The sequence below is a fragment of a genome, unplaced genomic scaffold (assembly GCF_019419815.1).
Source record: "Pyrus x bretschneideri cultivar Hongxiangsu unplaced genomic scaffold, Pyrus_bretschneideri_v1 Contig36, whole genome shotgun sequence".
NCBI classification, from domain to species: Eukaryota; Viridiplantae; Streptophyta; class Magnoliopsida; order Rosales; family Rosaceae; genus Pyrus; species Pyrus x bretschneideri.
This window is the reverse complement of record NW_025999679.1, coordinates 597,224-612,839: the sequence shown is the minus strand read 5'-3', so window position 1 is coordinate 612,839 and position 15,616 is coordinate 597,224. Positions and strand designations below refer to the sequence as shown.

Below are 15,616 nucleotides of genomic sequence, written 5' to 3'. Positions count from 1 at the left end.
AGGGATAATATCGTGCTACGGTGGAGCTGAGACTGGGATGTGACACCACCACTTCAAGCAATCGTGTCGTGGTGCAAAATTCACGGCGAAGGCTGTGGGTGCAACGACAACCCATAAAATTGAATGGAGAGAGAAAAACTCTCAACATTGTAAAACCCTAGAAATTTGTGATTTGAATTCCAAAGAAAAACAACTAATTTTAGGCAAAGACTCGTCTGTGACGACTGCATATCGTTAAGGAGGTAGCCAGAGGTGGCTGGGCGTGGCTGCAGGCCTTGCTACTCGACGATTCAAGGGAGGCAACACCGTTTGGGCATCGGGTTTAGGGTTTGGGCCTGGAGCCATGGCTCCAGGTTCAGGTTCTCGGCTCAGGGGAAAAGAAGCCCATTGACATGGATAGCTTTTCAATGAAACCCTTAAAAAAACTTTATAATATTTTTTTTCATTTCCATATTAATTCAATGCATATTCATAAAATAATTTGATGCATGAGCAGAAGAAAGCATCCATGTTAGATTCTTAAGCAGTGATACGAGCATGCTGATAATGTGTTGTGGTCTATATTTAACTGACAGGGGAAGGGGGCCGGTGGCACAAAGAGTATATAGAAAGAGACGTGTTTGTAGGGTTGTGTAGAGGAATGTGTGTTATTCCCCTTACGCAGTGCATCACCTTTATTTTTAAGTTGTTTTCATTTTCCAAGTTTTAGTTGCAATACGACCTACTGGCTTTTAGGCTACGTTTAAGACTGCTACGTGATGACCAAAACACCAAACAAAATAAATCGTTTTTTACTTCATTTAGCTGAAAAACATTGAATACTTCCAACTCTTGTAATTGTTTTCTAATTAGGTGCTTTTTTTTGTTGCATCAGGTTTCGAACTTTGTACCTAATCTACTCTTACTTATCACTCTACCCACATTTACCACTGGGCTAATCCCAAATGCTTCTTCATTGTGTTAATAAAAGCACTTCTAAAAAAAAGCGCTTATCAATATAAGTGTTTTTTTTGAGAAGCAATTCGAAACGAGACCTAACGGAGCTACCACGTGTGCCATTCAACCACGCAAGGGCAAGTACGCAAATACTAAAGCACGTCCAGAGTTCTTCAATAAGATGTGGAAATTTCCTATGTATACGATATACAAGTGCAAGCAGATCGTTCCTTTCATCAACTAAAGCGTAAGAAACGTACACAACATCACACTCTTCATGTTCCCATGGCTTTTGCTCAAGGTCTAGCCTTGATGATATTTCACAGAAGTCCATATTCAGTTCAAAATAATCTAACTCAAGCTTGGCGATCGAAACCGAAGAATTTCTATTTAAAAGAGGACACAGAGATTTTACGTACCCCACAAATATAACATTACTTTCTATACGTTTTTCTTTTCATCTTTATTGCGTTTACACTTATAAGAAGAAAAACAATGTAGCGTCCACTAGAGACTTGACAAAACTATCATAGACATATGACATCTTCGCTTTTTCTTCGAAGCACTTGATTCACAAAATTGTCCAAGTTTGTGGATGATGAACCATGTGGAGTAGTGGCTTCTTCCGCCAGTTTCTTCCACTCCATGGCCTTAATTTTCAGTTGCTTGCCTTTCTCTCCTTCCATTAATTCTATAACAAGCTTCTCTACTTCATCTCTCTTGGCACCATTACTTATCTCCATGCCGATACCCCATTTATTACAAATACAATAACAGTTGGTTTGCTGGTCAGTAAAGCATGGAAAACATAGCATAGGCACACCTGCAGATAGACTCTCGATCGTTGAATTCCAACCGCAATGCGTTAAAAACCCTCCGACTGATGGGTGCTCAAGCACTTGCTCTTGTGGACACCAACTTGCTATTAGACCTCTTTCCTTCGTCTCCACGAAAAACTCAAGTTGAAAAATTGTCGATTCACCAGCAACAAGATCGGGTCTAATTACCCAAAAGAAGGGAAGCTTACTATTTGCTAGTCCCCAACCAAACTCAACAAGTTGTTCAGTTGTCACGACTGCTAAACTTCCAAAATTCACATAAACGACAGAACTTGGTGCCTTGGAGTTTAGCCATTGAAGGCACTCCGTTTCTTCTTTCCATAGACTATATCCCATGGCCTTCAGAGGGTGCTGCGGTATCTGATTAAGAAGTAACTGTTGAGGACCAATTGCATAAACACGTGGAAACATGGATGAGAGAGCATCCAAAACTTCTTGCTCCAATTCATCAAAAGTATGAAGAACAATTGCTGATCCTTTACCAAGTCTTTCAATTGCGTCAAAGAAGAAGTCTAGTGATTCATTAGGATTTGTTGTGATAAAGTTGTTTGGGAGATCCCTTAACCTTATACCTTTAAATCCTGGAACCCAATCTATGACCTGGTCCAGAAAGCCATTTGTTAGCCAGCTCTCATCTGCATATACACATGAAAAGATTAAATTGATTTTGTGTGTCAATGAAGTACCGAATAGAATTATTGTTTTTATCCAAGCAATAGTTTACACTGTACTTGTACAATACAAAAGATCAATTCAAACTTGGATGTATAGCGGGTGGCACATGGCTCTAGCCAACTTGACAAATCTATGTATTTGTTTCTTTCAGAAATACAAGATAAAAAATGAAAACCATTTGATCAGAAACGAGAAATTAAAATTAGACAAAGGACTAAATAATTAGTTACTTCAATGCAAAATATTTATTTCTTTCACCTTTGAGAGGGGTAAGTCCCTTCTCCACCAAAGTAGGAAATTGATAGAAACCCATCAAGCTGCTTGCAGAAATAGTGAAGAAGAGTACGACAGGGATTCCCATTTCTTCAGCCGCCGTGACGGTGAAAGCCATCCAACCATCCGAAACAATGTGACTCGCTGGAACAATATCATTGTGGGAAGTTGATGATTGAGTCAGTTTTTTTAGGAGGTCACGAAATGGAGCCAAGAAATTTGTTCTGACGGCCTCACCAAGCAAAGCCACATTTTGAGTGGTATCTTCATCTGAACTTTGAAGGCCATCTGGTATGGTTTCAAACCGAAAATCGGGCAAGCCGTCGAGGGAGTTGGGTCCTAGAGACTTGAGGAAACGGTTGTGATTGAACTCAGTGTTGACAAAGGTTATGTGAACGCCTCTACGGTGGAGGAGTTTAGCAAATTTGAGCATTCCCTTTATGTGGCTTTGAACTGGAAGGGGAATGCAAACGATATGAGGCTTATCATTGGCTACTTCCTTGGAACCCATCTTATCTTTCAATATTTCTGCGTATGTATGTGTATGCACCACTCTCACAAATGATGTGTTTTATATGTTGGCAAGTCACTCTTTTGCCAGGATCTCATTGTCCTGATATAAAACAAAAAAATTGGAATTTTCTAGTACGCATCAGACAAATAAAAAGTCAAGATATTCGGCTAAAAATTCAATGGACCAGGATTCTGATGTACACTTTTCGCCAATGCATACTAGAAAATTTCATTTTTGTAATGCTTGGCCTGAATTATTCTCTCATCTTTCTACAGATAGCATGAGCCATATGATACTCGAATAACATAACCCCACATGCATTCAACAAATCGTTAAATACAAGATCAAATTGCACTAGTAGTCCTTTTAGGGCCTGTTTGTTTGACAGGATTAGGGAGGACTGGACTGGATTGAACTGTAGTCCCTTGTTTGGTCTGCACCAGGATTAGGTTTAATGACCTTAGGTGGGACTTGCTCGGATTGTACACCTCCTTACGAGTTCTTAACGAGGATCCTCAATTTCAAGCGGACTCGTAAGCTCAGAGAAAACCATGAGAGAGTCACTCCTCCTGCTCGGCCCCATGGGGGTGGTGCCGCTCTAATTGTCGTCGCATTGAGCCTCGTGGATCGTCGTGGTGGGGCTATGCCTCGATCTCCATCGTTTGGTCCAAATCCTTGAACATAGGAAGTTTCGTTCGTTGTGGTTTCCGAATTTCTAGTCATTGTACTTTTCTTTTTCGTTTATTCAAAGAACTTTATAAAAATTCTAGGAATAAAAATGTACGAAAAATCTACCAATGAATGAGAAATGAGAAACTTTGAATACAAGAGTTTTCTTCGAGCTTATGAATCAAACTCTCAATGAAAGCACCAATTTGTGCATGCAAATTTCCATCGTCTTCTCCTTTGACGAAAGTGCACCTGCAAAATAATAACACCTAAGATTAAGGCCAAAAGCCTCAAGCGCCCACGATGAATGGGGGGCTTTTGTCGAAGAATCTCTTATGCCAAAGTTAGAATTTTGAAAAGAATGTGTTTTGGAGTTTGTGGGGGTAGTAAATGGCTTAACTTTTTAGTGGGATAATACAGCTGTTTATAGGGGAGTGGCCAGCCCTATTTGGAGAATAGTGGCCGGCCATATATGGTGTAATTGGAGAATAATTGCAAGGTATTATGTGAAATAATATCTTGCAATGAACATGGCAATTAAACTTAAATTAAATAGAAAAATTGGGAGTTACCTTTAGAATAAGGATTTGATGAGGAGTGATGAGAGGGATTTGAATAAACACCATTTTGATCATCTTTGACTCTTCCTTGATTGAGCCGTTATTGTCTGTTGCATGAGCATGGGAATCCCGGTGTACCTCGAGGGTAATTTTGTCCTTTTAACCCAAAAGCCCACGTGTCACCTTCATAATTTTTTTTTTTTTTGGCTCCACAATAATGAGGAGTATTCTTGGATGATAGACTAAATTCTTCTAGTTTATTTCTTTTCTTTGTATGTACCCCTCAAAACTGCTCCAATTCATTTCATAATTAGATAAACTTGTAGTCAATCCATCCTTTGCAAATTAGGTACACCATTTCTATAAATATACCACCATGAAACTAAAAAAGGAAAAAACCCACAATTAATAAATAAATAAACCAAACTGCCTAGGACTACCTAGGAGCCATCTAGGTGCCGCCTAGGCGGCCACCTAGCTCCAGACTGATTTTTTGAAATGATTTGTATTAAATCGCGGCGTGCCTTCACCACCTAGCGCCTAGGCGCCGCCTAGGCCAATTTTTAGAACATTAGCTTTAATTAGTTGCCCTACAAGTAATATAAGTCATAAAGGGATTTGATCTCCCAAATCCTATTGGAATCTACTTCTAGATTTGCACAATCATGTTCCTAAATAATATTAGCTACAACACTCCCCCTTGAGCGTGTAAAGCTTAAGAAGAAGTAGCATTAGGTCTTCATGGAGGATTATTGAAGTCTTCAATCCTCACAGGCAGTACACACATGAATTTGAGTTAGGATTGCATGTAGGGAAACATAAACTAACAAAAACCTGGCGATAGCAAACACAATGGGACAAATCCCAAAGTCTCAAAGAAAAAGTGGAGAAGTGCAAAGTCTATGCTTGTGGTAGTCAAGTGGCGATTAACGCTCACATCAGGGTATGACCACCCCAGTATAAGTGTCTCATTAAAACCTTCTTAGGTTAGTAAAATTCAATGGGAAAAGTGCTCATGAACAAAGAAAAAAAGTGTACACTAGGTTCAATTTAGTATCTACTAAATACTCCCCTTGAGTTCAACAAAACTTCCTAATTAGACTGCAAATGGTGTAAATCAGGCAGTTTACACATACCAATTCCTCAGACAAGATTCTAAAAATAGGACTCGGCTATGACTTGGTGAGAGATCAACAAGATTGTCTACGGAACAAATTCACTTGATTTTGATCTTCTAATGCTCTTGTTGTTGATGAGAGAAGAAGAACTTCAGCGCAATGTGCTTGGTATAGTCTCCTTTGATGTATCATTTTCGAATCTAGTCTATACATGTACAGTTATCTCCCAAGATTGTTGTTGGGACGTCAAAGATAGACAACAATCCACATGCACTTTGAATATGCTCGACCACAACTCTCGGCCATATACATTCATGAGCGGCCTCATAGAGGGTGAGTATCTCGACATGGTTCGAAGACGTAGCAACTAGAGTTTTCTTAGTAGACCTCTAAGATTTCGTGGTCCCAAGAATGGTAAAGACATAACCTATTGCGGATCTTACCATGAGTGGGTTTGATAAGTACTCATCATTAGCATAACTGACAAGGCAAGATTCAAAGCGAAGACCAAGGCGGTGGCGACTTCACTCGAGAATAAGTAGGGATAGAATAAACTCAAATCCACAATACCTATAAGGTATTGTAGAATTTCTTTAACACCTTTTTAGTGTTTGCATATCAGTGTGTGGCTGTATCTATCTTGTTAAAGAATTCACAACAATGGAGATGTATGGTCTTGTACATTGAGCTAAGTACAACAAAGTGCTAAATGCACTAGCTACTGAACGTCGGGTTATAAAACCTCTTCATCATCCTCCTTCGGATGAGCCTTCTTGTGCATCAAGCGTTCAAATGACTGTGGATGTACTCGAAGTTAGCACTTTATCCTCATTAAAGCAGTGTAACACCTTAGTGGTCTAGTTCAACTATTGGACCAAAATACTGTTAGAACAATGCTCGATCTCAAGACCAAGGCAATGTCGAGTTTTCCCAAGATCCTTCATCTCAAATTCTGATTTAGGGTGTGCAACAGTATTGTCAAGCTCTATAGGAGCTCCAGTGAGATTTATGTCATCAACATAGGCTACAACGATTGCAAATTTGAAACTAAACTTCTTTATAAACCCGCAAAGGCATAGTTCGTCATATCCCTGACTAATCATATACTCGCTTAGATGATTATACCACATCAATACAGATTATTTCAATCAGTAAAATGAATGCTTCAATAAAATAGAAAGGGTGTTCCATGGTCTAGAACTATCTGACCCAATCAATATAAGCCCCTCAAGAACAATCATGCGATTTTATTCATATCATTATCCATAAGAAAATGTGTGATTGAGCTAACAATAAAATGTGTCAGCCATATGCATAACTAATCATAGTAAAGTTTTAAATCACGTGGAATAATCGTAACGGGAGGCAAGGCTACACCAAAATTAGAAGTGCATGTACATATTAACAAAGGTAGCTAATTATCCTGTTGAGTAATAAACATTAATGAAAAAATAAGGTAATTTCTCATGTTGGGCTAATTTGTTATATAGCAGCTCCAGCATATTTAATGAAAAATAACGTAATTTCTCATGTTGGGCTAATTTGTTATAGTAGCTCCAGTGTGTGTTGGAGCTCGAGGGACAGGCAAGGGAACAGAGCCAGAGAGTCCGAGCAATCAAGCCCAGCGTGTGCTGGCGAAGGAGCCTGAGCAAGCCCTAGGGAGAGGTCCGTGGAAAGTTGCCAACCCGAGAGCCCGGAGTGGGTTTGATGCAAGGCTAACGTCGCCCTAACATCAGCCACGTTTTTTCTTCTGTTTTGCTTCAATCGTTGGGGCCCGCATGCACAGCTGCGTCAGTGACCGTTGGAGGCCACATGGCACCTTAGCGTCAGTTGGATCTCAATGGTTATCTGTTTTATATCGTTGGATTTTCAACAGTAATAATAATTTTAAAATCTTATTTAATTGCAACCTTTGGATATGAGTCAATGGTCCACGTTATTCACCTTTATAAATTAAAAAAAGAAAAAATTGTTTAAAATTCAGAAATCTTATCGTTGTGCCATGGGGCACAATTTGGAGTGTTGGAATTCAAATTTTTTTTAATCCAACGCCAGAGATTAATTAGGTGAATAAAAATTTTAAAAAATGTAAAAAATTGATAAAAATCAGAAAATAAAAATTAGAAAAAATTTAAAAAAAAATTGATTTTACTTTTCTATAAATACCTTCTCATTATCTTCTAACTTACACCACAATTTCATATTTTCTCAACTACTTTCAACCACATTCCTATCTTTCTCTCAAAGTTCAATCCAATTTTTTTTCCAACAAAATGACTCATGATGCACATACGAATTGAACACTTCTTGAAGATGTTGCTTTGTGTACTAGCTAGGTTGAAGTTACTTATGATTCGCTTACAGGTAATGAGATGCAGTTGCGAGAAATGTGGAGTCTTATTCATACCAATTATCTTAAGAAAATGGGTAGAAAAAGAACCAAAGAATCAATGTCCAGTCGTTAGAAATTACTTAGCCAATCGTTTAGTACGTGGAAAGACGCATTGGCACAAGCTAGTAGTAATCTTCAAAGTGGGGAAAATTTAGCGGATCGGGTAACAATATATTATTTTTTTTTTTGTCTTATTTTTTTGTTAGCTACTTTGATTATAATTATTTGTTTGTATTATTTATTTGTTACCTACTTTCATTATAATTATTTGTTTGTATTATTTATTTGTTACCTACTTTCATTGTAATTATTACTTCTCCCGCATTGTGTAGGAACTTCAAGCACAAGCTTGGTATAATGTCAAAAGCAAAAACAAAAACAAATTATTCAATTGGTGGGAATATTGGAATATTGTCAAAGATTGTCCTAAATTTAGAGTTGTGCCTATCCGTCTAGAAGTTTTCATGAACAGCACCCCTCTACACTCTACACCTGATCATTCAACCGGTGGACATGTTCATGAAGATGACGCTGAAGAAGTGCCCGAAACACCCCCTTGAACAAGCGTCGGGGTCGACCCATTATCCAATTAAGCCTCAAGCTAAGAAGGCTTTAAAGAGAAAAGGGAGTGCTTTCAAGAATGATTACTTGACAAACGTTGACTATCTTAGGCAAATGTCGTCTGCTAGGTAGTATGGCCCGTCATACTTACGTCCATTGACCTAGTACATGACTTTTGGTGCCTTTCCTTGCAGGACATCGTTGAACACTGGGGATTGGGTAAGGACACTGAGGTCATTTTGAGCTCCCAGAACCCCAAAAAATGTGTGCCAAATCCATGTATCAAAAGATGCAACCGCCTCCAAAATAATACTCTTTGCTCCTTTTATGTCCTCATAAGCAACTTGCCATGTACTTGGACTGTTTTTCCAGGTCCAATGCATACAATTGATGCTTCCAATCATCCCAGAAAAACCTCGCATCTCACCCTTCTTCAGAAGCCTTTACAAGTCCATGTCAGTAGGTTTTCGGAGGTACTCTGTAGTGTACATAGATTCAATTGCTCCGCAAAACCTCATCAAGGACTTAAAAATGGTTGATTCCCCCATCCTCGCTATCTCATCCACTTAGTCTGCAGATGCTCCATATGCAAGCATTCGCAAGGCAGCAGTAATTTTTTGCTCAAGAAGGAGATCCATAGCACCAAATGCATCCTTCTTTTGCACAAAGTAAGAATCATGGTTACAAACAGCAATCATGATTTTGTTGAACAAATGTCGTTCCATTCTAAAACGACGTCTAAAGTACGTATCAAGGAATGCACTGTTACATACAAAATAATCGTCCAAGAGATTCATACCTCGTCATTGTCTGCTTCTATCAAGGTTTGCAGAACGGCTGGGCCTGGAGATCTGAGCCACAGCTTGGATGACTCGATAGGAATGTGAGGCTATTTGGTTTCTTGCTTCGTCATCTCTCTTTCTACGCTACTCATCATCTTCCCTCTCATTTTGGGCCACCTGGAGATTGAATATTCCTTCTGATTGGTTAAACAATTCTTCCTCTTACTGATTGATTTCCCACATCATCCTTGAAGAATAAGGCATTGTAAGAAGGAAGCAGAAACTATGAATAGTGATACAAATTTTGATTTTGATGAAAAATGAAACATAAACTATGAATAATAATAGAGATCTTCAGAAAATTGATGTGAGATTTCTGAGAATAAATGGTGGATTATATAGAAGATTCAGAAAGGATTAAGTTGTAGATAATGTCACGTGGCATGCCGTCATTCATTAAAAATATGATTGAAATATATCCTCACATATTGTAAACATATTATGACATGTGACGCGACGTAATTAGTTAAAAGTTTTATCAAAAATCTATCCTCAACGATTCTAAAAAGATAACGACACGTGGCACGATAGCATTGGATAAAAATCTTATCGAAATCCATCACCAATAATTGTCTTTTCGGATAATAACACGTGACGCAATGAAAACGATTAAAAATCTTATCCAAAATTATAAATTAAATGATTTTGTATTATTTTATAAATAAATAAAATACTAATATTTTATTGTCTATTGCTAAGGTTATTCAATGTAAGGATAAAGATGCAAAAGGTAATTACTATTCACTAAGTAGCTTAAATAGTGAATAGCCTTTTGGTTGTTTTTGTGTTGTGTGTTGTGGGGGGGGGGGGGGGGGGGGGGGGGGAACTGCTCTTATCAATCCAACCTTAGCAGAGGACTGTAGTCGGGTGAACCCATAGTAATCCAGCAGGTCGGAATTTTGGATTTCAATACATTTTTTTGCTTTTTCTTCTCCAACCTCCATCAATCAAGCAGGCGCAGTTTAGCACCGCAAAGACATAGTGCGATTCAGAGCAGTCTGTCGTTCTAGGTCCACGGCGGTCGAACATTGTGTACATCGCCATTGCCATGGCTGCTGCTTCTTCCTCCGGTTCCGGATAAATTCGGGTTCGAACATGCCCATGGAATTGAGTCATGGCCATGGTGGTTGCCTCTGATCCTGTTACGGTTATGGATGACTGCTTTTCTTAGCCACGCGGTTCGAGTTGATGCTGTTGAATCCCTTCTCTTTGAACCAGCTCCCACTCCTGCCACTTTCCAATATACTTGTCATTCATTTCAAATATCGCTCATCCTCGGCTCATATTATAGAATGCAAGAAACACCATCCGCTTAATCCACATTTCAAATATCACCATACTCCAGACCGCTGTAATTCAACTCTCTGTCCCAGACAACACCGTAACTCATCATCTCAAGTTTCCAACTAGATACTCCTCAAAAGGCAAAAATGATAACCAAGACCCCAACTGGTTTCACCCTCAATTCATAAGCACCTAGAATTTGAAAAAGAGCACGAGAGGGGAAATTAGGATAAACGACATAACCACCATGAATAAACATACACAGAGCCAACAAATATGCCGAAGCAGATCCGCCCGGGTCAAATGCATATATGCAGGAAATTAAACGGATGATACCCAGTTACCATAGACAAAATGAACAAGGCACATTTAACAAAGCTGCAGAGTAAAACCATAATTCCACGCGACTACTTCATACAAAGCAAGAATTAGCGTGGAAACGTAACGTTCCAAATGCTATGAATCGCTAAATCGTTCCCATCAATTCGATGGAAACCTACACAACTACTTCTCTTTTCCTTTTCCTCACAATTCCAAGCAACACAAATAAAGGTAAATACTAAACAGCATACACCATTTGCAAAAGCCCCAATAATGCGAAGAAAACTAACAAAATCTAAACAGAGAATTCGCATTAACAGATATAAGCAACCGATTAACATAATCGGATTTAGATTAATTTATCAGCAAATCACAGAGAGATTGAAATAGAAGAAAACACATCAATCATTCACAGAACAATCACAGATTGCAAAAACACACACTACAATCGATATCTGTATATATCCAATTTTTCACAATAACCATCCAACCATTAATGCTGGAAATGCCTTTTTCGCCTAATCAAATTCTAAACCCTAATCTTCAAATTCCAAACCCTAGAAAATTGAGCAAATCAGATCAATAACTGCATGGCTACGAAGGAGAAGAAGACGATCTGGCTAGCTGGTTCAGTTGATGTCGGTGTCGTCGAAATCGTCCTGGAAGGAGTTGAAGAAATCGGCGTCGGCCAGCTTGCTCTCGCTGATGCCCTCGCCGAACGCCTCGATTGGGTCGACGTCGTCAACGTCCATGGCCATGGTGGAGCCCTGATCGTCCATGTCGCTGAAGAAGTCCATGGCCGTTGGCCTCATCACTTCAAATTGCCTCTGCCTTGCGGAAGCTATGGCTATGGAGCGTCTCACGTTTTGGCTTTCCGCCGGAGTGCTCGCTTTTTTATTTTGTCTTGCTCTTGACGACGACATGTCCTTTCTTTAATTCTGTTTTTGTAGAAATTATTACCGACTCAGTATATTTTTTTTTTTTTAATATAACCAACCATATTATCTATCCTAAGAGAGGTGGCGAGGTGTAAGTGGTCATCTACCATTGGTAAAAATGAGTATAACCCTTACACCACGGTATGTCGGTATGGGTTCAAATTCCATCGGCTTCCTAATCTAATATCTAATTTAACAAAAAAATAATAATAATAACAAAAAAAATAACAAAAGAGGAATGGGAGAATGGGCTGAGTTTTATAATGAGCTAACAATGGTTATCTTTGGTGAGAATCGAATATAAGACCTTTATACCACTAGACAATAGTATTAAGTGATCACTAACTCAGTATTTTAGGACTTTACTTTTTCTAATCAATTTAAGACTTTGTTGGAATGCTTTTTTGCTGGCAACCGGCTGGGTTTAGGGACCGAAATGTCATATTCATCCTTATAACTACGAAATTAATCATATCCATAATCACAAATTAACCATCAGAAATTATCTATAATCATACCCACGGAGTAACTGATTCTCCAATGGTTAACAATTATATACATCTTCGTCAATGAAAAAAAATTATTTGTTCAATTAACACTTTATAATTTAATAGTTTCTAATTCCATCCTTAAATATCTACATCCATATCATCAAAAACATAACAATACTTTATAGAGGTGTTCATGATAAGCTAAATATGGCAGCAAATTAGGCAAATTAGTCTCATGAAAAAAAGAAGAGGGATGACAAAAGCAAATAAGCAATCATTATCGGAGAAAGATGACCCAAATTATCAAATAATTTCAATACAAAACCACTTCATCATGCCATCACCTCCAAACCCAACACAAAACCACCAACTCCACCACCAATTCCATCCTACAACTCAAGCCACCAACATCGAGAAAAATGTTATGGAGGTTGATGAAATGGTATGGACTATCATGATGCGGCCACCACCATCGTCATCACCCACAGAGAAGAACTAGAAGCTTTACGAGCCAAGAATCGGTAAATGAAGGAATCAAATGAGAAGAAATAAGCTTCTTGAAACCCTAACTGAATTATTAACCCTCTTATTTGTTAGAAGATTGCCCTCCTAATGTAATTTCAATTTGGGTTCATTTTTAATTCAATCAATACTTATTTGATCATGGGGTTCTATATTATGTAATCTATGTTTGAAATTTAGATTTTGAGCCAACTAATATTAATGTTGACCATGATATAGCCAATTGGTGGGTTTTGAATATAATCTATGTTTGAAATATTAACTAGGGCTTAACAGATGTGACATTGTTAATAGGTTGGGTACTTGTTTGGAATGTTTAAGAAGGTTAAGACCAATTTGAAATGACACTAAAAGGTTCGGGGACTTTAGGTACTTAATCTTAAGTTGTGTTATATTACAAGAGGAGGATTTGGAGACGGATATGGATAGTGGAACCCTATAATCATATATGAAACCGTAACCGAATTATATTCATTGTTTCTCCCAATAGTCGAAAAATAGCCAAATTTTCATCTTCAAATCTGCCCATCCGGGCGGTTATTTACAGTCATTGGGTTTAACCAGTTGAATTGTCTTCCATAAGCACCCCACATAATATTGAATAATATGTGAGGTGTTAATATAATAGTCATTCAGTACTACAATCTGGTGGCATTTCTTTTCACTTGGAAGTGAGAAGTCTTAAGTTCGAATCTCGTGGATGACAAATTTGATACCAAATTAAGTTGTCCATTGTGTGGTTTAGCCGAACTCCCTCTCTCTTTAGCGTAAAATATCGATATACTAAAAAATATGACAAGCCTTGCTGGAATCCCATTTGTGTTTATTTCTTTCAGTTAATATTAGTTTCCTCTGAAAATGGGATTAACTAATATAGGCTCTAAATGGGTCTCAACTTTTCAAAATATTACAAAAAAAACTGCCTAATGTTTTGATGATCGGATATTTGTTAGATCATCAAGTAACGACGTGCAAAAATATTGAAGTGAATTTTAACTCTCAGTCATCTATTGGAGCTATGAGTTCCCCAATCAACTCATTTTAGCAAAAAAAATATGGGTTCAAAGGTGTTGATTTGGAGATTTAAGACTCCATAAATGACGAGCTAGTGACTTCATCATTTACAGCTAATGACCTAACGTATGTCCAACTTTCAAAGTATTATGTAGTTAGTTGGAATTTTTTAAAAGCTTGAAACCTAAAATCACCCTAAAAGGTAGAGTAGTTATTCGTACTTATCCTTTAAAATAAATTCAAAATTAAAAAATTAAAAAATTAAAAAAATTAAAAAAAAAAAGCATAAAATCATGTGCAAGACCAGCTAAGTGATATCTTTTTTTCATTGTTTGAAGAGGTCCCCCAATTCTGTATCCTACCATTCCCAATGATAAAAATTAAACAAAAATCATGCAAGAATAACTAGACAATATATGATTTATTGATCCATTGAAATTATGATACGTGACTAATTACATCTCGAAAATATTCGGCCATAGTGACCGTAAATGATGGATTATCTCTTAAGAATGGAAACAATTAAATCCTCTCTTAAGCATAAAGATTTGTCAGCCACCACAATTTGTAATTTGAGTGAATTGATCGTGTTAACAAGTCACGTATTGTCACAATCACATAGAATGAAAATTTTACTTCAAAACGGATTGAAACACAAACCAAGAAAAAAAAAACTTTGGAATGGAAGGTGAATAGCAAAGTATGTGATTATGATGATATGCTAAACAACCATCTTTAACCCTAATATATCAAAAAAATACAAGTGACCAAAACACAATGTGTTTATTAGAAAACAATTAGTAATAAAAGGTATCAAACCTGCGAAATATGCATGGAATTATATATCCTTGATGGAGCCTCCTCTCTTGTCAAAATTGTTCTTCTTATTCTCTTGATCTCTTGAGGCTAAAGCCGAAGGAATATGAAAACAAAAGAGGGAGGAGGGTAAAAAGTACAGGCCAACCATGAGAGTCAAAAGCCTACAATCATGGAATATATAGGGAATGGAATTGGTAAAACGTATCATAACATTAACTTAAACTTTCCAAGCCTATTTACCCTCCAAAAATTCAAGGTTTAATGACCCGTTGGCCCCAAAAGAAAACACGAGTGTTATTTTGTCCCTTGAAAGTAAAAAGGTCATAACTGAACTCCTTTGAAATTCACATTTCATCGTGTTTGACCATGTTTCGTCTATTTCATTCCAAACATGTACCGTCACCAAGAAGTTGTTTGCAAGAAGTTGATCGTTGAAATGATAATTGATACACAGGAAGTACAAAATATTGATTCTTTTTCTAGATTAGAATTTTTAAAAGAAGTTTATGAAATTCTCTAAGTTCTTGTTCCTATTTTGACTCTTGTAATGGGAATCACAATAGGTGTACTAGTAATTGTATGTCTACCCCTACATACAAAAACGAATGGAGAGATCAACGCCTACTAAACTAATTAGTATTCATACGTTTTTGTTAGACGGAAAATTTCAGGCTTTGAGACATTTTTAACAATGACTCATTGAGAAGCTAGCACAGCTACTAGACCAAGAATTAGTAAGTTTCTCCTTTCATTAAAATTTCAAACTACAAAAGAATTTATTTTTTGCTTATTTACTTCAGTATATTTTTGAAATTCAACTCGCGTATCACTAAATTTTTTGAAATTCA

The 15,616-nt window shown here is 37.5% G+C and overlaps 2 protein-coding genes across 3 annotated transcripts; both read right to left on the bottom strand.

Moving 5' to 3' along the window:
* Positions 1 to 1,298: 1,298 nt before the first annotated feature.
* Positions 1,299 to 3,284, bottom strand: LOC125480787 (7-deoxyloganetin glucosyltransferase-like). The gene is made up of 2 exons (XM_048591894.1): positions 2,709 to 3,284; positions 1,299 to 2,410 (listed from the first exon to the last, which is right to left on the bottom strand). The coding sequence occupies exons 1-2, from the start codon at positions 3,232 to 3,234 to the stop codon at positions 1,464 to 1,466; spliced, it is 1,473 nt and encodes a 490-aa protein (XP_048447851.1). The 5' UTR covers positions 3,235 to 3,284; the 3' UTR covers positions 1,299 to 1,463.
* Positions 3,285 to 10,255: 6,971 nt separating this feature from the next.
* LOC125480846 (small acidic protein 1-like) lies at positions 10,256 to 11,933 on the bottom strand. Of its 2 annotated transcripts, none has more exons than XM_048592050.1 (2): positions 11,567 to 11,933; positions 10,256 to 10,876 (listed from the first exon to the last, which is right to left on the bottom strand). In XM_048592050.1, the coding sequence occupies exon 1, from the start codon at positions 11,905 to 11,907 to the stop codon at positions 11,614 to 11,616; it is 294 nt and encodes a 97-aa protein (XP_048448007.1). In that variant the 5' UTR covers positions 11,908 to 11,933; the 3' UTR covers positions 10,256 to 10,876; positions 11,567 to 11,613. The 2 variants fall into 2 exon arrangements, with proteins under 2 accessions (XP_048448007.1, XP_048448006.1); XM_048592049.1 differs by having other exon boundaries at positions 10,256 to 10,855; positions 11,572 to 11,933.
* Between the last annotated feature and the right edge of the window lie 3,683 nt (positions 11,934 to 15,616).